General features: G+C 49.1%; 1 protein-coding gene across 2 annotated transcripts; it reads left to right on the forward strand.

Annotated features, from left to right (window-relative positions):
* On the forward strand, positions 2,849 to 19,516 carry C1RL (complement C1r subcomponent like). 2 transcript variants are annotated; one of them, XM_021092409.1, is made up of 7 exons: positions 2,849 to 3,262; positions 6,741 to 6,868; positions 7,668 to 7,896; positions 14,296 to 14,485; positions 16,775 to 16,900; positions 17,038 to 17,112; positions 17,897 to 19,516. In XM_021092409.1, the coding sequence occupies exons 2-7, from the start codon at positions 6,801 to 6,803 to the stop codon at positions 18,667 to 18,669; spliced, it is 1,461 nt and encodes a 486-aa protein (XP_020948068.1). In that variant the 5' UTR covers positions 2,849 to 3,262; positions 6,741 to 6,800; the 3' UTR covers positions 18,670 to 19,516. The 2 variants fall into 2 exon arrangements, with proteins under 2 accessions (XP_020948068.1, XP_020948069.1); XM_021092410.1 differs by having other exon boundaries at positions 2,963 to 3,262; positions 7,620 to 7,896.

Raw genomic sequence — 23,352 nt, forward strand, 5'->3', positions numbered from 1 at the left:
TCCCTGGCCTTGCTCAGTGGGTTAAGGATCTGGTGTTGCCGTGAGAGGTGGTGTAGGTTGCAGACGCAGCACAGATCCCGAGTTGTTGTGGCCCTGGCGTAGGCCGGCAGCTACAGCTCCAATTCGACCTCTAGCCTGGGAACCTCCACATGCCATGGGTGTGGCCCAAGAAAAGGCAAAAAGACAAAAAAAAAAAAAAAAAAAAGAAATGCAACTCAAAACTGCAATGATATATTACCTCATATCACTCAGAATGGCCATCAATAGAACGTCTACAAGAAATAAATGCTGGAGAGGGTGTGGAGAAAAGGGAACTCTCATACACTGCTGGCAGGAAGGTAAATTTGTGCAGTCACTATGCAGAACCGTATGAAGCTTTCTTTAAAAGCTAAATATAGAACTACCACTGATCCAGCAATCCCACTCCGGGGCATTTATCTGGGGAAAACCATAATTCGAAAAGATACATGCATCCCATTGTTTCTTGTAGCACTATTTACAATAGCTAAGACATGGAAGCAATCTAAACATCCATCGACAGAGGAATGGATAAAGAATATACATATATATATATATATATACACACATATATACAATGGAATATTACTCAGCCATAAAACAATATGTACATATATATAATGGAGTATTATTCAGCCATAAAAAGAATAAAATAATGCCATCTGCATTATTATTACATATATTATTATATACATATGACATAGATACATACAAGTGTGTATATATACAATGGAATATTACTCAGCCACAAAAAAGAATGAAATAATGCCATTTGCAGCAACATGAATTGAATGGACCTAGAGATGATCATACTCAGTGAAGTAAGTCAGACAGAGAAAGACAAATATCATGTGATATCACTTACAGGTGGAATCTAATAAAAATGATACAAAAGACTTATTTATAAAGCAGAAACAAACTCACAGATTTCAAAACCAATGTAATGTTTACCACAGGTCAAACCATTGTGGGAGTGAGGAATTGGGAGGTGAGAATAATATATACATACTCCATATAAAATAAATGATTAACGAGAATCTACTGGATAGCACAGGAAAATCTACTCAATAGTTTATAATAACCTATATGGAAAAAGAATGGATAAATTTATATGTATGACTGATTCACTTTGCTGTATACCTGAAACCAATTAAACACTGTAAGCCAACTATATGCCAACAAAAAAAATTTTTTCAAGAAATAAATCAGTAAAAGAAAGAAGAAAAGAAAAGTGTGCTAGAGGGTTAAGAACCCAACATAATGTCCTGAGGATGCCAGTACGATCCCCAGCCTCGCTTGGCGGGTAAGGATCCAGCATTGCCACAAGCTTCAACACATGTCATAGATGGCAGCTTGGACCTGGTGTTGCTGTGGCTGTGGTGTAGCCGGGCAGTGACAGCTCTGATTCACCCCCTTGCCTGGGAACTTCCATATGTCGTAGGTGTGGCTATAAAAAGATAAGAAGTAAGAATGAAAAGTGTGTTAGCTGCCCCTCAAACTTGCCCCCTCCCCAAGGCTCCAGAGCCCAGTTCCTCAACCCCTCATTCTCCCTACTCCCCACTCCCAGCCCAGGAGCCCCTGTGCCATCTGTAATCCTCTGGGGAAACTCTTCTGCTTCTCCTGCCCAGGCTACCTACGCCCTGCCAGTGGGAGACGAGGCCCCAGTACAGGGAGGTGGTGCTGAAACTGGGAGAGGGAGCATGGCTGTCCCAGCCCCGAGTGGGGTTGCAATGACCAGCTTCATACAGGGCCTGCGAGTCGTGCAGTCTCTCTGCCCCGACCCCAACACTCACGGCAGGTGCACTATCCCGGTGGGACCATGACAGGCCCTTCCAGTCAAGGTGTTAGATTCACCTTGGGGACCCCATCCTGGCCCTGGACTGCTCCAGATTGCAGCTACAGGTGTGGTCACTGCCTCTTCACCCTCTTGGCTCCCTGCCCTCTCTCCTACCCAGCCTCCACTCAGCCCTGTAACCAACCCCTGTTCATTTAGAGTGACCAACTGTCCTGGTTCACCCAAACTTTCCCAGTTTTAAAACTGAAAGCCCAGAGTTCCCATCATGGCTCAGTGGAAACGAATCTGACTAGCATCCACGAGGACTCAGGTTCAATCCCTGGCCTTGCTCAGTGTGTTAAGGATCCGGCATTGCCATGAGAGTGGTGTAGGTCACAGAGGTGGCTCAGATCTGGCGTCGCTGTGGCTCTAGCGTAGGCCGGTGGCGCCAGCTCCAATTGGACCCCTAGACTGGGAACTTCCATATGCCAAGGGTTTGGCCCTAAAAAGACAAAAAAAAAAAAAAAGATAAAGAGTATTCTGGGGAGTTCCCGTCGTGGCGCAGTGGTTAACGAATCCGACTAGGAACCATGAGGCTGCGGGTTCGGTCCCTGCCCTTGCTCAGTGGGTTAAGGATCCGGCGTTGCCGTGAGCTGTGGTGTAGGTTGCAGATGCGGCTCGGATCCCGCGTTGCTGTGGCTCTGGCGTAGGCCGGTGGCTACAGCTCAGATTCGACCCCCTAGCCTGGGAACATCCATATGCCACGGGAGCGGCCCAAGAAATAGCTAAAAAGACAAAAAAAAAAAAAAAAAAAAAAAAAAAAAAAAAAAAAAGTATTCTGGAAGACTGGGTAAATTAGTTCACCAAAGCTAGCAAGACAGGGAGAAGGTACGCCCTGGTGGGGGAGTCCCTAACAATCTCATTAGACACCCATGGAGATGGCACAGTGATGGCACAGTGATTGCCTCTAGCAATTTCTTCAAATAAAGTAAATTAGGGTGGGTAAAAATAAATTAATTAGTCACCAGTACTGTTAGGGCTGATAGTGGTTGGATGGGTGTATGATGGAGAGGCTATAGTCACAGAGGCAAAGAACACAACACAGGACCCCTGAGCCTTATTATGATCCAGTGGCTGGTTCATCACGCCTCCTCCAGGGGCTGATCCCCCAAGCCGTGCCATAGCTCCTTTGGTTCACTGGCAGTTCCTGACTTTTACCAGCAGGTGGCAGTAGAACACTTCTGCCTCTGGGGCTCCATCTGCCGCCTCCTGCTGCTGCAATTTGCACCCAGTGGCCCAACCCGGCCTTGGAAGGGCCATCAGACTTCCCTCCCGGGGGCCAAGCCGCCCACAGTCAGCTTACCTGCTCTGACACCCAGGGAGAAGACAGGACCCCGGACCCTGCATCTCCAGATTTCCAACTCTAGGCAAGGTGGAGCCGCCCGGACCAGGAATTGCGGAGGGGTCCACGTAGGTGAATTCCACTCTCCTTCACAGAGTCTTTCTCCACCACCTCATTTCCATGAGTTCGGGTCCTGTCGCTTGGTCATGGCCATCGCTCTTGTCCCCAGAACACCAGGCCTGGAAAGGAAGGGCCGTGACAGAGACAACCACAGGCTGGGGGAAGACGGGGACCATAAGGAAATGGAAACAGAGGGGTTTCCTAGTGGGGCTGCGGGGTAAGGATCCAGCATTGTTGCTGCAGTGGCTCGGATTGCCGCCATGGCGTGGGTTCAATCCCTGACCTGGGAACAGGTGCAGCCAAAAAGAAAGAAAAGAGAAAGAAATGGAAATCGAGTCTTTGAAACAGAAAAGCTAAAAAAAAAAAAAAAAAAAAAAAATTGGCAGCTGGCATGACCCCCACAGCTCATCCTTCAAGTTAAGTCTGGGTGTCTGTGGGTGAGAGGGCTTCCAGGTCTCAGATGTACCAAGCCTCAGTTGGGGTAAAACCTATCTCCAGTATTTCAGCTACCCCTGAGCCAGACAGCAAATGGAGATTTGCTTTTTAAATCCATGCTGACAACCACTATACTTCCAGGAACTTTCTGTTCCTCCTGCTTGAGGAGACTTCCCCAGCCACAGTCCCGTTGCCTTGCTGGGGCCAAGCCTGTGCACTCGCCCTGCAGTGAAGGAAAGTGTCTCCCGACTGAAGATGAAAAACATAATATGTTTTGTATCCATTTAACTGTCTCATTTCTTTTGTACATGTTAAGCTTCTTAGACCAGCCTTTTTCTTCCCCCTCTAAATACTCGGTAATAAAAGGCCGGTGCTTGGTTTGAAAAAGCAAGCCCCACAAATGCTCTTGAAATAAATCTCCAGAAGATGACAGGGTAATCCTTCTTATCCTGGAGCTGCAGAAAATCAGCCATGATTCTGCTTCACAGAGTCAATTCTGATAAAGGGGTGACTCAAGAACATTCAATCTCATGGGTGTGAAAATAGATAATCCTGTTCTATGTTATACTTCTATCATCTTTGGAAGTGTAACTTGCACAAAGGAATCTTAAGACCGTCAGACCTCAGAGATGATTGCTATTTGATCAGCGCAATGTCATCCATCAACCGTAAAAGGCTGCAACTCTGGTTGGCCATTGATAAATTTATTACTTTGAAAACTATATATGTGTATATATATATATATATATATATATATATATTACCTTTTTGCCATTTTCTTGGCATATGGAGGTTTCCAGGCTAGGGGTCCAATCGGAGCTGTGGCCGCTGGCCTACACCACAGCCACAGCAACGCCAGATCCGAGCCATGTCTGCGACCTACACCACAGCTCACGGCAACACCGGATCCTTAACCCACTAAGCAAGGCCAGGGATCGAACCCACAACCTCATGGTTCCTAGTCGGATTCATTAGCCACTGAGCCACGACAGGAACTCCTAAAAACAATATTTAAATTAACTTCTTCAATTTCCAAAAAGCATAGGTACTTGGGAGACGATACAGAAGTATACCTTTGGGACTCTCTTCTCCCTCTTCCAAACATAAAGGTAAAATCCCATTGCTCTGTTCGATATTTTTTTTCCAACGAGTTTTCAAAGCTTAAGAGCCTGCAAGTATTTGAATTAACAGGAGAAATCATTGCCCTGTGACCTCCGAGGGGAGACAAGGAATCAGCCTGAGGGAAGGATTGGAAAAAGAAAGAAATGGAAGCAGTAGATCCCTGAGTTCAATAAACTGGAGAGGGAGTTCCCGTTGTGGCTCAGAGGGTTAAGGACCTGATGTTGTCTCTGTGAGGATACAGGTTTGATCCCTGGCCTCGCTTGCTCAGTGGGTTAAGGATCCTGCGTTGCTGCCAGCTACTGCATAGGTTGCAAGATGCAGCTCAGATCTGGCGTTGCTGTGGCTGTGGTGCAGGCCGGCAGCTGCAGCTCCAATTTGACCCCTAGCCTGAGAACTTCCATATGCTGCAGGTGGGGCCATAAAAACAAACAAACAAACTGGAGGGGATTTGGAATTGGTGACCTATAGCCCTCCTCCACCGCTCCACTGGAGGTGATCGGCGGAGAGACGAATGCTCTGACCACCATGTGTGAGGACTTCATCTCCATGGTGCCCTGTTACTTAGAAGACAAGAAAAATCCCCAAGCCCAATAGGAAGCTCCCTCCTCAAGTGAGAGGCTCCCGGGAGGACGGAGCAATCTGACGCTTAGAGGAGAGGAAGCCCTCAGAGATAAAGCTTGGATGGAGGAGGAGGATGGAAGCCAGAGCACAGAGGCCTGGAGGAAGGGAGGAAGGCGGTGGAGGAGAGCGACAGGGAAAGGAGGGGTTTCGAGAAGAGAGGAGCCTGTCCCAGGACCTGAGCCATGTGCAGGGGCCCAGAGTATAGGTCACTTCATGAAAGGGGGTGGGAGTGGGGTGACCTCCAAGCTCTCACTGGGACTAAGCGTGGAGGAGGATGCTCTAGAAGGAGAGGAACCCAGAGGAACAGGGCTTGAGAAGAAGCCTGGACATTTGGGATGACCCAGAGCAAGCCTGGAAGACGACACCTGTTGCTGTTACAGGATGACGAAATATTACAGACGTGAACCGCGTTTAGAAGTTTTGCACCTTTAGATTTTTCTCCGTTATTCGATAGCTGTGTTACAACTATCTGTGTTTCACTGCCTGGTGTGGGGGCAGGGGAAGCGTCCTACAAGAGAAGGGAGGAGGGGAGTTCCCGTCATGGTGCAGTGGTTAATGAATCCAACTAGGAACCATGAAGTTGCAGGTTCGATCCCTGGCCTTGCTCAGTGGGTTAAGGATCCGGCGTTGCCGTGAGCTGTGGTGTTGGTCACAGATGTGGCTCAGATATGGCATGGCTGTGGCTGTGGCATAGGCCGGCAGCTACAGCTCCGATTGGACCCCTAGCCTGGGAACCTCCATATGCTGAGGGTGCAGGTGCAGCCCTAAAAAAAAGAAGCTTCAGTCTGGGCCTGGCCCCTGCCCCGTGCCAGCCTGACCCTGCCGGACAAGCAGCACCCAGGGGTTGTGGACAGGATTCCAAGGCTGTCTAGGTGCGTGCCCCGCACCCTGCTTGGTAAGAACAGAGAGGGAGGAGGAGGGTCCAGTTCAGGGTCACAAACCTCAATTTCTCCAAGAGTTAAGCTGGTCGCAGAATGAGTGGAGAGGTCTGGGAGGGAAGGGTACGGCTGATTAAAGGGGCCAACCTAACTCACAAGGACTCATCCTGCCATCTGTGACACATGCACATGGTAAAAAGCAGTTTTAAACGGTGCAAGTGTCAAGATCCACTGCCCTCCCATCCTTCTTCTCTTCTGAGGGCCAGCGAGGTTGAGCAGCTGTCTTTCCTCTTAATTGTGGTGGGTGAGCTATTCCCGCCTCAGACAGCAGGTGGCGCTCAACCCAGCGAGTTAGAAAAGGGGAACTTGGCAGTGTTGCTCAACTCATTTCCAGTAACTTCTCCCTCCTCCCCCATGGGGCCTTCTCCAGCCCCACTTCCTGTTCCTAGACCGGGCCAAGTCCTCTCCGGCCTCAGATGTCCAGTTCCAGATGCCTGGTCTCAGAGTGGGGGAACTGTCTCTGGGGAAGCTCCACCACACAGGCTGCCCAGGCAACATGTGAGTGTGCCTGGAGGGGCTGGAGAGGCTGGGGAGGCTGGAGAGTGGGAGCAGGGGAGGGGCGCCTGGGACACACACACACACACACACACACACACAGCCTCCAGCATTTTTATATATATGATATGTATATGTTTTATATATAAAATATGTATATACTCATATATGTGAAATATATATATACACTATATACTTATTTTTTTCTTTTTAGAGCCACACATGCAGCATATGGAGGTTCCCAGCCTAGGGGTTCAATCAGAGCTACAGCTGCCGGCCTACACCACAGCCACAGCAATGCAGGATCTGAGCCACATCTGTGACCTACACCGCCATTCACAGCAACGCCATATCCTTAACCCACTGAGCCAGGCCTGGGATCGAACCCACATCCTCACGGATACTAGCAGGCAGGTTCTTAACCCACTGAGCCACAATGGGAACTCTGGAACCTATTATATTTAAGTGTCACTCACTTGTACTATGCTCACCCCCTTGGGTCCCAGGTGGGACTAGGGTTGGCTGAAGCAGAAGCAGCCCCTGCTTACATGAGACTCTGCAGGGAGATGGGCCATTTTGGAAAACTCACAGTCCAAGCTCAGGCTGACCAGGAGGCTGAAGGAATCCAGACGAGGAGGGGCAATAAGGGAGTAGCCAGAGGTACCCAGGCTTCAAGGGCTGGGGCCACAGCTGCTGATACCTTTGCCAGACCCCTCATCTCACAGCATCACCTGCCCCATTCCTGTCTCCACAGGCCTGGGGCCACACCAGAGTGGCACCATCTGCCCTCATCCACTCACAGGTGGTGGCTGCTCCTCTGGGGAGTCCTCCAGGCTTGCCCCACGCAGGGCTCCATGCTCTTGGCCCAGCCGCTGCCCCTGAAGCTGACATCCCCGGGGTACCCAGAGCCATATGTCAAAGGCCAAGAGAGCTTTACAGACATCGAGGCTCCAGAGGGCTTTGCCGTGAAGCTCATCTTCCAGGACTTCGACCTGGAGCCGTCCCCGGACTGTGAGCAGGACTCTGTCACAGTGAGCTGGGCGGGCTCCTGGAGGGACTCTGGGGAGGGAGTCTCCCAGCCGGAAGCCCAGGGGCAGTGGGAGGTCACCAGGCCCTGACGCCTGAGGCTTACCTGGGAGTCCAGGTCTGCCCAGCACACAGCCTCCCACCAGAGGCCCTGTCCCCACCTGTGCTACCTGCTGTCTGGGCCCCACAGACAATGATAGAGATGGTGGCAGGGCAAGCACTGCCCTTTGAAGTCTTACAAAGGGATGCACAGGGAGTTCCCTGGTGGCCTAGTGGCTAGGACTCAGCACTTTCACCACTGGGCCCCGGCTTCAATCCCTGGTCTGGGAAGTGAGATCCCATATCAAACCACCCAAAATAAATAAATAAATAAACTGGATTTTTTTTTTTTTTAAGGGACGCAGAAATACTACAAATCCCTAGAGTAAAAAGCAAGACCGCACACATCAGTGGTTAAAAATAAATGGGCACGTTCTTGTTGAGTGTCTGCTCTGTCAGCTTAGGAAGCTGGATGTAAATAATAACAAACGATTGGGTACCTTTTCCAGCTTCCCTTAGAGGAGCAAAACCTCAGCTGACAAGGACATTATTCGAAATAAGGGCACTTTAAAAACCGTTTGTCATCTTTTGGTTTAAATTTTATTTTTATCCAAAGAATACCTGCACCTACGTTTTTTTAAAATCAGAGTACATCTTATAAGGCTTATAATGAAAAACTGGCCTCCGGCCTCCTTCCCCACCCCCACTGGTGCTCCTTGGGGAATCCTTATGATTCATGTAGCTGTTTCATCTGGTATTTATTTGCTTACATATAAATAACTTAGTGGAGTTCACACCGTGGCTCAGTGGTAATGAGCCTGACTCGTATCCATGAGGATGCAGGTTTGATCCCTGGCCTCTCTCCGTGGGTTGGGGATCCGGCATTGCCATGAGTTGTGGTGTAGGTCGCAGACACAGCTCAGATCTGATGTTGCTGTGGCTGTGGCGTAGGCCAGCAGCTGCAGCTCCAATTCAACCCCTAGCCTGGAAACTTCCATATACTATGGGTGCGACCCTAAAAAGCAAAAAAATAAATAAATAACTTAGCTATTAACTTCCAGCTGCAAAAGCCTGGGTCAAACCGGAGCTGTAGCTGCTGGCCTACACCACAGCCCTAGCAATGCTGGATCCTTAACCCACTGAGCGAGGCCAGGGATGGAACCCACGTCCTCATGGATGCTAGTCAGATTCGTTAATGCTGAGCCACAACGGGAACTCCCTCTCTTAGACCTTTACCACTCATATTTCCCCTCCCTCTCCTCTGTTTACCTCTATCATCTTTTTCAGTTAAGTCGATATTCATTATTTACATTATTATGACTTTTTTTTTTTTTATCTTTTTGCCTTTTCTAGGGCCACACCGGCAGCATATGGAGGTTCCCAGGCTAGGGGTCCAATCGGAGCTGTAGCCGCCGGCCTACACCACAGCCACAGCAACTTGGGAGCCGAGCCATGTCTGCGACCTACACCACAGCTCACATCAATGCCGGATCCTTAACCCACTGAGCAAGGGCAGGGATTGAACCCGCAACCTCATGGTTCCTAGTCGTATTCATTAACCACTGAGCCATGACGGGAACTCCATACATTATTATGAAGTTTTTTGTTTTTTTTTTTTTTGGCTGAGCCCACAGCATGCAGAAGCCAGGGATTGAACCCAAGCAACAGCAGGGACAACACCAGATCCTTAACCCGCTGCACCACGAGAGAACTCTATGGGCATGTTTCTTTCTTTTTCATTTTTATTTTCTTTTATTATGACTTTAAAACACTCACATCTGAGCACATGGTGTACGACTTCCTTTCTTCTCCAACTTTTGGGTTTCCCCGGAGTCAGTAATTACATAGGCTTCTTTGGGGGTTTTTTGGTTGGTTTTTGTTTGGATTTTTAGTCGGCTTTAGTTCTCTCTGTAAAGAATCTTCCCAAACGCTTAGCCAGAGAGTAAATCCCTTGACCTCTTCAAGTACAAATGTCACTCTCTTAGTCTTCCTCTCTGGTGACCTTCCGCCTGAGCATCTCCTGATGACTTTATTTCTTCAGCCTGAGTTCTTTGCTTTCTAAGCCCGAACACATTCTGGGGGTTCCCTTCTCCCTGGTTCCGGGAATTTCCTTTACGGGTGCTGTGTTGGAACCAAGTCCCATCTCCTTCTCTTTCTTGGTTTACTCCCTCCTTTGGAAGGAGAACATTCTCCTCCAGAAAGGGAATGAGGGAATAGGTCGTGGAGGGTCTCACCGACCCCTGAATGTCTTAGTGCTGCCCTCATAGTTGGTGGGTGGTTTACCTGGATTACATCCTAGGCTGGAAGTCGCTTTCTCTCAGCATTTTGATGACGCTGTCGTCTAGCGCTAGTGTTGTGACAAGAGTGTTTTCAGAGTTCCCGTCGTGGCGCAGTGGAAATGAAGCAACTAGGAACCATGGGGTTCTGGGTTTGATCCCTGACCTTGCTCAGTGGGTTAAGGATCTGGTGTTGCCCTGAGCTGTGGTGTAGGTCGCAGATGCGGCTTGGATCCCGTATTGCTGTGCCTGTGATGTAGGCTGGCAGCTGTAGCTGATTGGACCCCTAGCCTGGAAACCTCCATATGCCGCAGGAGTGGCCCTAAAAAGAAAAAAGAAAAAAAAAACAAAACAAAAAACCAAAAAACAAAACAAACAAGAGTGTTTTCTCTCTATAACTTTTTTTCTTTCTTTCTTTCTTTTTTTTTTTTTTTTTTTGGTTTCCAGGGCCTCAGATGTGTCATATGGAAATTCCCAGGCTAGAGGTTGAATTGGAGCTGCAACTGCCAGCCTAGACCACAGCCACAGCCACGCGAGATCGGAACCGCATCTCCAACCTACACCACAGCTTACAGCAATGCCAGATCCTTAACCTGCTGAGCAAGGCCAGGGATTGAACCTGCATCCTCTTGGATACTTGTAGGGTTAGTTTCCGCTAAGCTACAGCGGGAACTCCCTCTCTCTAGAACTTTCGGCATACTTTCTTTATTACCAGTGTTCGGAACTTCCCTTATGATGTGACTTGATGCAGATCAGGTCACTGTGTCCTCATCAGACAGGTCTCTTTTGATACAGAGGCTCTTTTAATCCAGACCTTCAACTTGAGAATGTTCTTGTACTAATTTTTAAATAATTTCCAGATTACTTCTTTATTTTTCTCTTTCCAGGACTCCCATAATATAGCTATTGTTAGGCTTTGAACAGATTATCCAATTTTGTTGTCAGTTCTGTTCTGTTTTCCATCTTTTTGTCTTTTTGTTCCACTTTCTAGTAGATTTCCTCTTTTTTTTTTTTTTTTTCTTTTTTTTCTTTTTAGGACTGAACCCGAAGCATATGGAATTTCCTGGGCTGCGGTCAAATCGCAACTGCAGCTGCCAGCCTACACCACAGCCACAGCAATGCCAGATCCAAGCCAAATATGCCACCTACACGGCAGCTTGTGGCAACACGAGATCTTTAACTGAGCAAGGCCACCGAGTGAACCCCAACCAGAACTCCAAGATTTTCTCATTTTAAATACTAACTTTTTAATGATTTTTTTTTCTCCTAACATATTTTTTTCATGTCTAAAGGCTCATTCTCATTTTCTAAATGTGCTTCTTTATAGAATCTTGTTCATGTTTAGCAGAGGAAATGTCTACTTTTTTCTTTCTATTGGGATTTTTTTTTAAGTTTTACTAAAGTACAGTTGATTTACAATGTTGTGATAATTTCGGCTGTACAACAAAGTGATTCAGCTATGCATATAAACACATGCATTCTTTCTCAGATTCTTTTTCCATCTATTAGGATTTTTTTTTTTTTTTGGCCTTTTTGCCTTTTCTAGGGCCTCTCCCACAGCATATGGAGGTTCCCAGGCTAGGGGTCGAATAGGAGCTGGAGCCACCCACCTACGCCACAGCCACAGCAACACGGGATCCTTAACCCACTGAGCAAGGCCAGGGATCGAACCCGTAACCTCATGGTTCCTAGTCGGATTCGTTAACCACTGAGCCACGATGGCAACTCCCTAGAATTATTTTTAAATGTTTCTCTGCTCCCTGTATTATCTCTACCTCATCAAGCTCATTTTTACTCTTCGTTAGTTTGAGCCACTGCTTTTCATGTTGGAGACCTTCCTTCTATGTGTGATCACCCTTGGCTGCCCACTCGTAGTTTTTTTTTTTTTTTTTTTTTTTTTTTTTTTTGTCTTTTTGCCTTTTCTAGGGCCGCTCCCATGGTATATGGAGCTTCCCAGGCTAGGGGTTGAATCGGAGCTGGAGCCACTGGCCTTCGCCAGAGCCATAGCAACTCAGGCTCCGAGCCCCATCTGCAACCTACACCACAGCTCACGGCAACGCCGGATCCTCAACCCACTGAGCGAGGCCAGGGATCGAACCCGCAACCTCATGGTTCCTAGTCAGATTCGTTAACCACTGTGCCACGACGGGAACTCCTGCCCACTCGTATTTGAGAGTGAAGTGCAGAACGCTCTCGGACGCTCTGTGTGGATGGCTGAAATTTGTCACGCAACAGGTGTGAAAATTGGGTGAGCACCAAGGTGACCCAGATGTGCTGCTGGGGGGCTCCCACATGTTGGCACTGGAAGTGTTTCCTTTGGTGACAGTTTCCTTGGAGGAATCTTCCGGTCTCCTCGCTACCCCAGGAAAAGCACAGTAGTCAGACGTGCCCACTCAAGGCATTTGGGGTGACTGAGCAATTTTCTTCATGCCAACTTTGACCCAGTTAATGGGATGACAGTGAGATGGGCTGGATGGAGTCTTAAAGGCATCTGGGATCTGGGAGAATGAATGAAGGAATGAAGAGCTAGCAAGAACCCAGGGTAGGTGGGTCGACATGAAGATCACAAGATGAGCTGAGCAGTGAGCTGTGTGTGCAGAAGAGAGATTAAGTGTGAAGCAGAGGCCAGGGGAGCTCCTTCCACGGTGCCCTTCCGTGGGTTGGGGAACCCACAGAGAGGGATTTGAGCGGAGTTTTGATTTAAGTTAGGCAACAATAGCTGGTGTTCCCACACTGTGTACATCGTGTGTCCTTGGATTCCAAACCTTGTGGGGTCTTCATTTTCATTTTGTGGCGTAAGAGAATAGACACTCCAATAGACAGGGAAGGCCAGGAAGCCCAGGGGCTCAGTCTTTTTTTTTTTTTAATGGCTGCACCCACAGTATATGGAAGTTCCCAGGCCCAGGATCGAAGCCAGGACCTCTACAATGACCCAAGCCCCCTGCAATTGGATTCTTGTTTTTGTTTTGTTTTGTTTTCTGTCTATTTAGGGCTGCACACACAGCATATGGAGTTTCCCAGGCTAGGGGTAGAATCCGGAGCTATAGCCACTGGCCTACACCACAACCGCAGCAACACCAGATCTGAGCTGCGTCTGCAACCTACACCACAGCTCATGGCAATGCCTGATCGTTAACCCACTGATCGAGGCCAGGGATTAAACCTGCATCCTCATGGATCCTAGTCAGAGTCCTTTCCCCTGAGCCACAACGGGAACTCCTGCAATTGGATTCTTAACGCACTGAGCCACAGGGGGGCTCCTCCCAGGGGCTCAATCTTTGCAATGGAACTTCTTGCTTCTCAAGTCCAAGTAGGTAGTTACTCAGAGAAGTGAGAAGTAATGTGTTGGAAGAAGCCAGATGAAGGGGACTTATGTCTGCATATTCATTCATTCAACGCAGTGATGCTGTTGGAGTTCCCGTCATGGCACAGTGGTTAACGAGTCCGACTAGGAACCATGAGGTTGTGGGTTCGATCCCTGGCCTTGCTCAGTGGTGTTGCTCTGAGCTGTGGCGTGGGTCACAAACAAGGCTTGGATCCCACATTGCTGTGGCTCTGGCGTAGGCTGGCAGCTACAACTGCAGTTAGATCCCTAGCCTGGGAATCTCCATATGCCGTGGGTGCGGCCCTAGAAAAGACAAGAAGACAAAAAAAGAAAGAAAGAAAAAAGAAGAAAGCAGTGATGCTGTAGGTTCAGGTCAGTCATCAGGGACTCTGGCGGGAGCAAAGCAGATGTAGTTCCTGCCTTCTTAGAACTTATAAGACACTACTGTAAATTTCCATTTCAGTCCTTACAAGGTGGAGGGCTGCATGAGGTAACTCCAGTAGACTAAAGAAATATGCTAGGTAAAAAATAAAAAAAGACAAGAAAAGAAATATGCTAGGTGTCTAGTCATGGATGGAAGGAACTTGAGAGGCAGTAATGCAGCAGGAAGCTATTTGACACGGTTCCACTAGGTGGTAGTGGAATCCCAGCGGCGTGAAGATCTTTAAGGTGGGGCTGGGGTCCCCGCCACTACATGACCCTTTGACCACCTGTGGTGCAGATCCACACACACACCCCCACCTGCCTACCCCCGTCCCTTTTAGATCACAGCCAGCGGGATGGATCCAAGCCGGTTCTGTGGGCAGCAGGGCTCCCCGCTGGGCAGCCCCCCTGGTGAGAAGGCGTTTGTGTCCTTGGGGAACAGTTTGCGGCTGACCTTCCGTGCATCGGCCTCCTCTGAAGACAGGCCCCCCAACCTCCACAAGGGCTTCTTGGCCCTCTACCAAGCCGTGGGTGAGTGTGTCCCCTGGGGAGTGCAGGGAGGCAGCCCCTGCCCACAGCCCCAGCCCCTGGTATCTAAAGTGACAAATGGAGCTGAGGCTAGGGGCTCAGGGCTACCTGGACTCAGCCCCTTCCTGCCCGGCCCAGTCACAGGAGCAGCCAGCTCAGCTCCAATAGCTGTTTCCCTGCAGATTTACAGGCCCAGCATCTGCAGATCGTCTCATATTTCAAGAGAAGCCAAAATTTTTTTTAAAAAAGGAGTTCCTGCTGTGGCCCAGTGGGTTAAGAATCTGACTGTAGCATCTTGGGTTGCTGCGGCAGCTCAGATTCAGTCCCTGGCCTGGAAACTTCCATATGCTGTGGGTACAGCCATTAAAAAAAAAAGAGAGACGGGAGTTCCCGTCGTGGCGCAGTGGTTGGCGAATCCGACTAGGAACCATGAGGTTGCGGGTTCGGTCCCTGCCCTTGCTCAGTGGGTTAACGATCCGGCGTTGCCGTGAGCTGTGGTGTAGTTTGCAGACGCGGCTCAGATCCCGAGTTGCTGTGGCTCTGGCATAGGCCGGTGGCTACAGCTCCGATTTGACCCCTAGCCTGGGAACCTCCATATGCCGCGGGAGCAGCCCAAGAAATAGCAACAACAACAACAACAAAAGACAAAAGACAAAAAAAAAAAAAAAAAAAAAAAAAAAAGAGAGACACCAAAATTTCAGATTTTTTGAAGTGAAATTCTAGATTTTCAAATGGTAACCCCAGGTTTTTTGAGTGATAATGCATACACATGGTAAAATTGTCAAAAAAAAAAAAATCTTCCTCTGATTTCTGACCCTTAGGCCCTAGCTACCCTGCCCAGAAACAACCCTGTTCTCTATTTCCTTGGTGTTCTTCCAGAGGCATTCCAGGCCTTTGTGATGCTCTGTGTGTTGCATAATAATCCCAATGTATTTTGTTTTGTTTTGTTTTGTTTTGGGGGGGGCCCATTTCCTGCAGCATATGGAAGTTCCCAGGCTAGGGGTTACTGGAACTGCAGCTGCCAGCCTACACCACAGCCACAGCACAGCACGGATCCTTCAGCACAGCACAGATCCTTAACCCACTGATCGAGGCCAGGGATCAAACCTGCATCCTCATGGATACTAGTTGGGCTCTTAATCCACTGAGCCACAATGGGAACTCCCACAATGTTTTAAATTTGCCATTTTTCATTCAATGATATATCTTAAAGATCATCCCAAGGGTTTCTGTCATGACTCAACTGAAACGAATCTGACTAGTATCCATGAGGACGCAGGTTTGATCCCTGGCTTCGCTCAGTGGGTTAAGGATCCAGCATTGCCATGAGCTGTGCTGTAGGTCTCAGACGCGGCTCAGATCTGGCGTTGCTGTGGCTGGGTATAGGCCAGCAGCTGTAGCTCCAATTCAACCCCTAGCCTGGGAACCTCCATGTGCCTCAGGTGTGGCCCTAAAAAGACAAAAAAAAAAAAAAGAAAGAAAGAAAGATCATCCCATATACATGTGGTTTGCATTGCCCAATTCTTTTTAAAGACAGTATAATATTTCCTTGGTTGATGCCTCATGATATATAATCAGCCCTCCACTGATAGATATTTTGCTCCCACAAGCAGGACCGCGCTGGGTATCCTTGGATAGACATACATCTTTGAGGACGTCTATGGTGGTCAAGTCTTAGGAATGAAAATACTAAGTGCAAAAATGTTTGCAATGTTCATTTCAATATCACTAAATTTCCCTACAAAAAATTTTTGCTAATTTACATTCCCACCAACCATATATGAAAATGCTTGTTTCCCCATTCCCTGCTTTCACAGTTATTTTCAAATTTCTTCTAGCATTAACAACCTGATCGATGAAAAATAGTTCAAAAAAAATTTTTTTAAAAACCGTGCGTTATGGTTACCATAGGGAGAACTGTGAGGGAGAGAGAGGAATCAGAAGGGTGCGAATAACATATACACACTATTGTATAAAATAGATAATAAACGAGAACCTACTGGATAGCCCAGGGAAATCTACTCAATAGTTTGTAAAAACTTACATGGGAAAAAAGAGTGAATATATGTATATGTATCACTGATTCATTTTGCTTATACCTGAAACTAACACAACACTGTAAGTCAACTATACGCCAGTAAAATTTTAAAATTAAAACTTAAACAAAAATAAATAAATAGTTTTAAAAGGCAGTGCAGTTCAAACTAAATATGGCCACAGACCACAAACAGTCCCCAGGTTGCCAGTTTGCCCTTCTGTCCTGGGTCCTAAATGACCACTGTTTTCCTATAGGTGTGAATCACAGTCAGCCCATCAGCCAGGCCAGTGGGGGCCCCGAGGCCATCAACACACCTGAAGGCAACCCCGCCAAGGCCCAGAGCCACTGCAAGGAGCCCTATTATCAGCCCATGGCAGCAGGTGAGGCCCCATCTGCTGGGGAACCAGTTTCTTCCTGCCTCACTCCTGCCAAGAGGCCCAAAACCTCTATAACCACCACCACCTCCGCCACCCCCCACTTCTGAGCCTGTCCTTTGCCTCCTTATTTCCCTCCTCAGAGACTCTCACCTGCACCACCCAGGTGCCCTGGAAGCAGACACAGGAAAAGGAGGTGGTTCCTGGCTGTGTGCCTGGTAAGTGGGGACCTGCAGTGCTGTGACAATGGCCACTCTCAGACAAGCTGTGCACAGGGCCTGTGGGAGCAGGACAGCCTTAGAATGGGAAGGGGGAGGTGAAGGCAAAAAGTGAGGAAGAAAAGGACAACGAAGAAGGCCTGGACGGAGTTCCCTAGTGGCACAGTGGGTTAAGGATCCTGTGTTGTCACTGCAGTGGTTCAGGTCACTGCTATGGCGCAGGTTCAATCTCTGGCCTGAGAGCTACCACAGGCCACGGGTGCAACCGAAAAAAAAAAAAAAAAAATAGAGAGAGAGATAACTAAGAAACCAAAAGCCTGAAGGAAGTTAATCAAATGGGACAATGAAGGAAGAAGAGGGGCAGATAAGTTTAATTGAAAGGAAACCCTCCCTTGACATGGGCTGCTTTAAGGTTACACAGACTTGGAGTTCCTGTCATGGTGCAGTGGTTAACGAATCCGACTAGGAACCATGAGGTTGTGGGTGCGATCCCCGGCCTTGCTCAGTGGGTTAAGGATCTGGCGTTGCTGTGAGCTGTGGTGTAGGTCACAGAGGCGGCTCAGATCCTGCGCTGCTCTGGCTCTGGCGTAGGCTGGCAGCTACAGCTCCAATGCGACCCCTAGCCTGGGAACGTCCATATGCAGCACGAGCAGCCCTAGAAAAGGTAAAAAAAAAAAAAAAAAAAAAAAAAACCTAGCTGGGGAGGCACGAGACACAGAAGTAGATTTTCAATGAGCCATCTGGACGCAGGGCTGACTCTTCACCCACACCCTCTCTCCCGCAGTCTGCGGACGGCCCGTCACCCCCATCGCCCAGAACCGGGAGCCCCTGGGTGCCTCCAAGGCGGCGCTGGGCAGCTTCCCCTGGCAGGCCTTCACCAGCATCTACGGCCGTGGGGGCGGGGCCCTGCTGGGCGACAGGTGGATCCTCACCGCCGCCCACACCATCTACCCCAAGGACGGCATCTTTCTGGGCAGGCGCCGGAGCGCGGAGGTGTTCCTGGGCCACACCGACATTGACGAGATGCTGAGGCTGGGCGGCTACCCCGTTCGCCGCGTGGTCGTGCACCCTGACTACCGTCAGGACGAGCCGCACAACTTCCACGGGGACATCGCCCTCCTAGAGCTCCAGCACCGTGTCCCCCTCGGCCCCAGCCTCCTTCCAGTCTGCCTGCCTGACCGCGAGGCCCTGTACCGCCCGGGCCTCTTGGGCTATGTCAGTGGCTTTGGCGTGGAGATGGGCTGGCTGACGACTGAGCTGAAATACTCGAGGCTGCCGGTGGCCCCGAGGGCGGCCTGCGAGGCCTGGCTCCGAGAGAAGGGGAGGACGGAGGTGTTCTCCGCTGGCATGTTCTGCGCAGGGGACAGGATGCGGCAGCAGAGTGTCTGCCAGGGGGACAGCGGGGGCGCCTATGTAGTGTGGGATGACCGTGCCCGTCACTGGGTGGCCACGGGCATCGTGTCCTGGGGCATCGGCTGTGGCGAGGGCTACGGCTTCTACACCAAAGTGCTCAACTACGTCGACTGGATCAGGAGAGTGATGGACGGGAAGGACTGAGCCTCGGGCGTGGGGAGGCGGCGGGGCAGGGGACGCCTATTCAGGTCACTGCTGCAGCAAAGCACTGAGCTGGAGACATCCTCCCCTCCCACACCCCCTCCTCCCCCCACCCCACTTCCACCTTCCTGCCAGTTTGCGCCTGGGAAGACCTGTACCTGAACTCCACCTCGGCTGACACAACATCTTCTGTACTCTCCTGAGAGACAGTCCCCTTCTCATCCCCCTGTTTAGGTGCAATGTGGGGAAGCAGTCTCAGTTCATTTCATTTCTGAGATATTCCGAAGCCCTTGTAGTCAACCTTCAAATATTCCAAACTCTTGGCTGCATCCACTACCACGCATCCTAGCGGCAATGATAGTAGTAGCACTTTTGTTTGTTTTATATCTTGTCTGCACTTCATTGACTCCTCACACCAGCTTTGCAAAGTAGGAGTTTCCAGCTGCGCTTTACCCATAAGGAAACCAAAGGATTTTTGCAGCTCCACAGCTGGTACAGGGCTTCTTTGAAGGCCTGTGCTTTCAAGTTCGATTCCATCCCTCTCAGGGGTCCTCAAGACCCTATGTCACCCACTCCTGAACCCCCACATCCTTTCAGATTCTCCCTCCCCAGGAATTCCTGCCTCAGTGAAGGGGACAACAGCTGGCTCACACTGTCCTGCTGGCCCCACTCCTGCAGACACCTGAGCTGGAGGTTTCTACAGGCACCCCCAGTGCTGCCAGACACCCTGGGCCATGTTCTCATCCTCAAGGACACTGCTCCACCTGAAAAGACCAATGTTTACTTTTTCGTAAGGACGTGAGGTGACTTGTGGTAAAAGACAAAAATAAAATACGGTTGTTCGAATGGACGTTGAAGAATGAATACTATAAAGCAGGAGAGAGCAAAGTTGCTAACCTTGAAGGTCAAGTTAGCTGTACTTTTTGGGGGGGGGGGCTTTTTGGCTTTTCGTCTTTTTTTTAGGGCCGCATCCACGGTACATGGAGGTTCCCAGGCTAGGGGTCTAATTGGAGCTGTAGCCACAGGCCTATGCCACAGCCACAGCAATGCCAGATCCGACCCATGTCTGCGACCTACAACACAGCTCATAGGTAAGGCCAGATCCTTAACCAACTGAGTGAAGCCAGGGATGGAACCCGCAACCTCATGGTTCCTAGTCGGATTGGTTTCCTCTGTGCCGTGACAGGAACTCCTAGCTGTACTCTTTTTTTTTTTTTTTCTTTTTGCCTTTTCTAGGGCCACACCCGCAGCATATGGAGGTTCCCAGGCTAGGGGTGTAATCGCAGCTGTAGCCACCAGCCTACACCAGAGCCACAGCAATTCGGGATCCGAGCCGCGTCTGCGACCTACACCACAGCTCACAGTAACACTGGATCCTTAACCCACTAGGCAAGGCCAGGGATTGAACCCACAACCTCATGGTTCCTAGTCGGATTCGTTAACCACTGTGCCACGACGAGAACTCCCTAGCTGTATTCTTAAAGGTTAAATTATCTTTGAAAAACAGCAGGATTCAAAGTTGTACAAACGTGATTACTTCTGTTTTTCATCTGCATAGTACAAAATACTCAAAATATTCATCTGTGTTGGTTTTAGGGGTACCGTTTTGGCTGTTTGGTTTTCCCCTAGTCTTCTCTATTTGCTAAATTTTAGTTAATGACTATATATGATTTTTATTTATCTTATTTGTATTTATTTTTATTATGGAAAACATAATATGAGTTTCTCCCTGCCAAGGCAAAAATATATACCTATACACATCTATATGTCTGTATCCACGTGTCTAGATATGGATAAATAGAGGCAGATACAGATATAGGTACAAGTATATAGACACATAGATATGGATATAGCCACAGAGGGAAACTTACCTTTACTTTAAGAGAGAAATTTTTTCTCCCCAAGATCAAATCTTTAAAGGAATGATCATATAATAGACAACAATGGGAGTTCTCTTGCGGCGTAGCCGGTTAAGGATCCAGCATTGTCACTGCAGCAGTGGGGGTTGCTGCTGTAGCAGGTGTTCAATCCCTGCCCTGGGAACTTCCACATGTCTCGGCATGGCCAAAAATGTGTGTGTGTGTGTGTGTGTGTGTGTGTGTGTGTGTGTGTGTGTGTGTGACAATGTCTTCAATACTGGTTTTAAAACAAAGGCCTGTGGGTTCCCGTTGTGGCTCAACAGTAACAAACCCGACTAGTATCCATGAGGACACAGCCTCAATAACCCACTGGCCTCGCTCAGTGGGTTAAGGATCCAGCTTTGCCGTGACCAGCAGTGTAGGTGGCAGACGAGGCTTGGATCCTGAGTTGCTGTGGCTGTGGCGTAGGCTGGCAGCTGCAGCTCCAATTCGACCCCTAACCTGGGAACCTCCATGTACCACAGGTGCAGCCCTGAAAAGCAAAAGCAAAAATAAAACAAATGCCTGAGCAACTTCACATGACCGTTTCTTCTCTCTGTCTTTGGTATAAGTCAAGGGTCCAACGCAAAATGAAAGTTGAGGTTATTTTGTGCAGTTGAGCAGAGTGGAGACGGGGCGGGATTGAGCTAACAGGGTCCAGGCTTGTCGGTTTACAGTCAGGTCACATGGTACCAGGACAGAGCTCAGAATCCCTAGGACGGATGGGAGAGCTTCCTCCAGGATTTACCTTCTTGGACCATCTCCTCTTCACCTGTACATCTGCCATCCTGCCCCCGTGGTAAACACATGACACAGACACACTGCTAATGTGTGTATACTAATGTGCAATTTGCTGGACAAGATTCTCCTTCTTTCTTGCCCCCCGATCTGGTCCTTATCCTTCTCCCCTCTCTTTTGTCCTTCTTCACCTGACAAAGCTACAGGTCACGTCATGGCTCAGCCCTGCCAGCGGATTCACTCCTCAGCCCTGACATATCAGCCTGCTGGGGGAACCCTCCAACCTGGCTTGACACTGCCTCTTTCACATGCCAGCTCTTAAACTCCATTCCGTGATGACCTGGTCACTGCCAAATGGGGAGCTGCCGCATCTTCATGAGCCCACTGCTGGGGAAAGTGCCTGGCACAAGAAATGGGCAGCTACAAGTGGATAAGTGAGCCGGTGGGTGGGTGAAGAGATGGAGGGATTAGTCTAGTAGGGGAAACAAGCAGGAGTGACTACGAGGCCTGAGAATTCAGGAGCCTGTTCTGCCATCTGAGCCTCCCTGTGGAACACAACACCATAGGGTATCTGAGCCGGGCAGAGCTGAAGAAAGACTTCCCCAAAGAGCAATCTCTCTCTCTCTCTCTCTCTCTCTCTCTTTTTATTATTTATTTATTTATTTTTTGCTGCCCCTGCAGCATGCAGAAATTCCCTTGCCAGGGATCGAACCCGAGCCACAGCAGCGACCCCAACTGCAACAGTAACAACCCTGGATCCTTAACCCCCTGTACCACCAGGGAACTCCAGAGCAAACTTTTAAAACAGAACACAATGGCCTGGAGGTCAGGCGAGACAAGGGCCCTTCCTCCTCTGGTGGGCCTGGCTTCCTCTCAGAAAGACCGAGTCTGTCTCCGCCCACAGCCACACTGTTTGCCAAGCCCTTAGGCAGCTGCAACCCTTAGAGGTTCGAACTCTTGACCAGAGGCTGAAGAAAAAAGGATGTCTCAGACTTCCCATAGTGGCTCAGTGGTTAACGAACCCTACTGGTATCCACGAGGATGCAGGTTTGATCTCTGGCCTTGCTCAGTGGGTTAAGGATCTGGCATTGCCATGAGCTGTGGTGTAGGTCATAGATTCGGCTCAGATCCCAACTTGCTGTGGCTGTGGTGTAGGCTGGCAGCTGCAGCTCCAACTTGACCCCTAGCCTGGGAAACTCCATGTGCCACAGGTTCAGCCCTAAAAACCAAAAGGCAAAAAAAAAAAAAAAAAAAAAAAGATGTCTCTATCCCCTCCTTAGACAAGTTCATGGGCAGCCATGAGTGCATTTTTCTCTTTAATTTTTAATTTTTTTATTTTTATTTTTTCGTCTTTTTAGGGCCACACCCATGGCATGTGGAGGTTCCCAGGCTAGGGATAAAATCGGAGCCACATAGCTGCTGGCCTTAGCATCACCGGATCCAAGCTGCATCTGCAACATGCTGAAGCTTGCAAGAATGCTAGATCCTTAACTCACTGAGCAAGAGCAGGAATCAAACCTGCATCCTCATGGATACTAGTAGGGGTCCTTTGTTTGTTTTGTTTTGTTTTGTTTGTTTGTTTGTTTGTTTGTTTGTTTTTGAAGAAGACAAACTTGTTTATAAATTCCTGCAGTGATCTTGGGCTGAAGTTTCCAGTAAGGCGAGGACCATAGACCCAACAATGAAGAAAGATGCAGGTACAAGACCTAGTCGGGTTCTTAACCCACTGAGCCACAACGGGAACTCCAGGCCTGAGTGCACTGAGGTGGAGAGGAAAGGTCTTAACACAGACTCCAGTGCTGCTTTGGGGTCCCAGCGACCCCTGTTCTGTGTCACTGAGGAGTGAAGGAGATCAAGATCCCAGGGCAACCAAGCTTCATTCCACTGTGCCCTCCTGCACTGCCCAGCTCTCAGCCTTATTCCTGTCGCATCATCCTGGGCATTGAAAGCCTGGCCATGCCTGGACCATAGCAGCTGGTTAGCTGGGTAACTTGGGCAGGAAGCACAGGGTTAAAGGAGAAGGGCGGTCCAGGAAAGAGAGTCCCTCTCA

Source organism: Sus scrofa, chromosome 5, assembly GCF_000003025.6.
Source record: "Sus scrofa isolate TJ Tabasco breed Duroc chromosome 5, Sscrofa11.1, whole genome shotgun sequence".
In the NCBI taxonomy this organism is placed as follows: Eukaryota; Metazoa; Chordata; class Mammalia; order Artiodactyla; family Suidae; genus Sus; species Sus scrofa.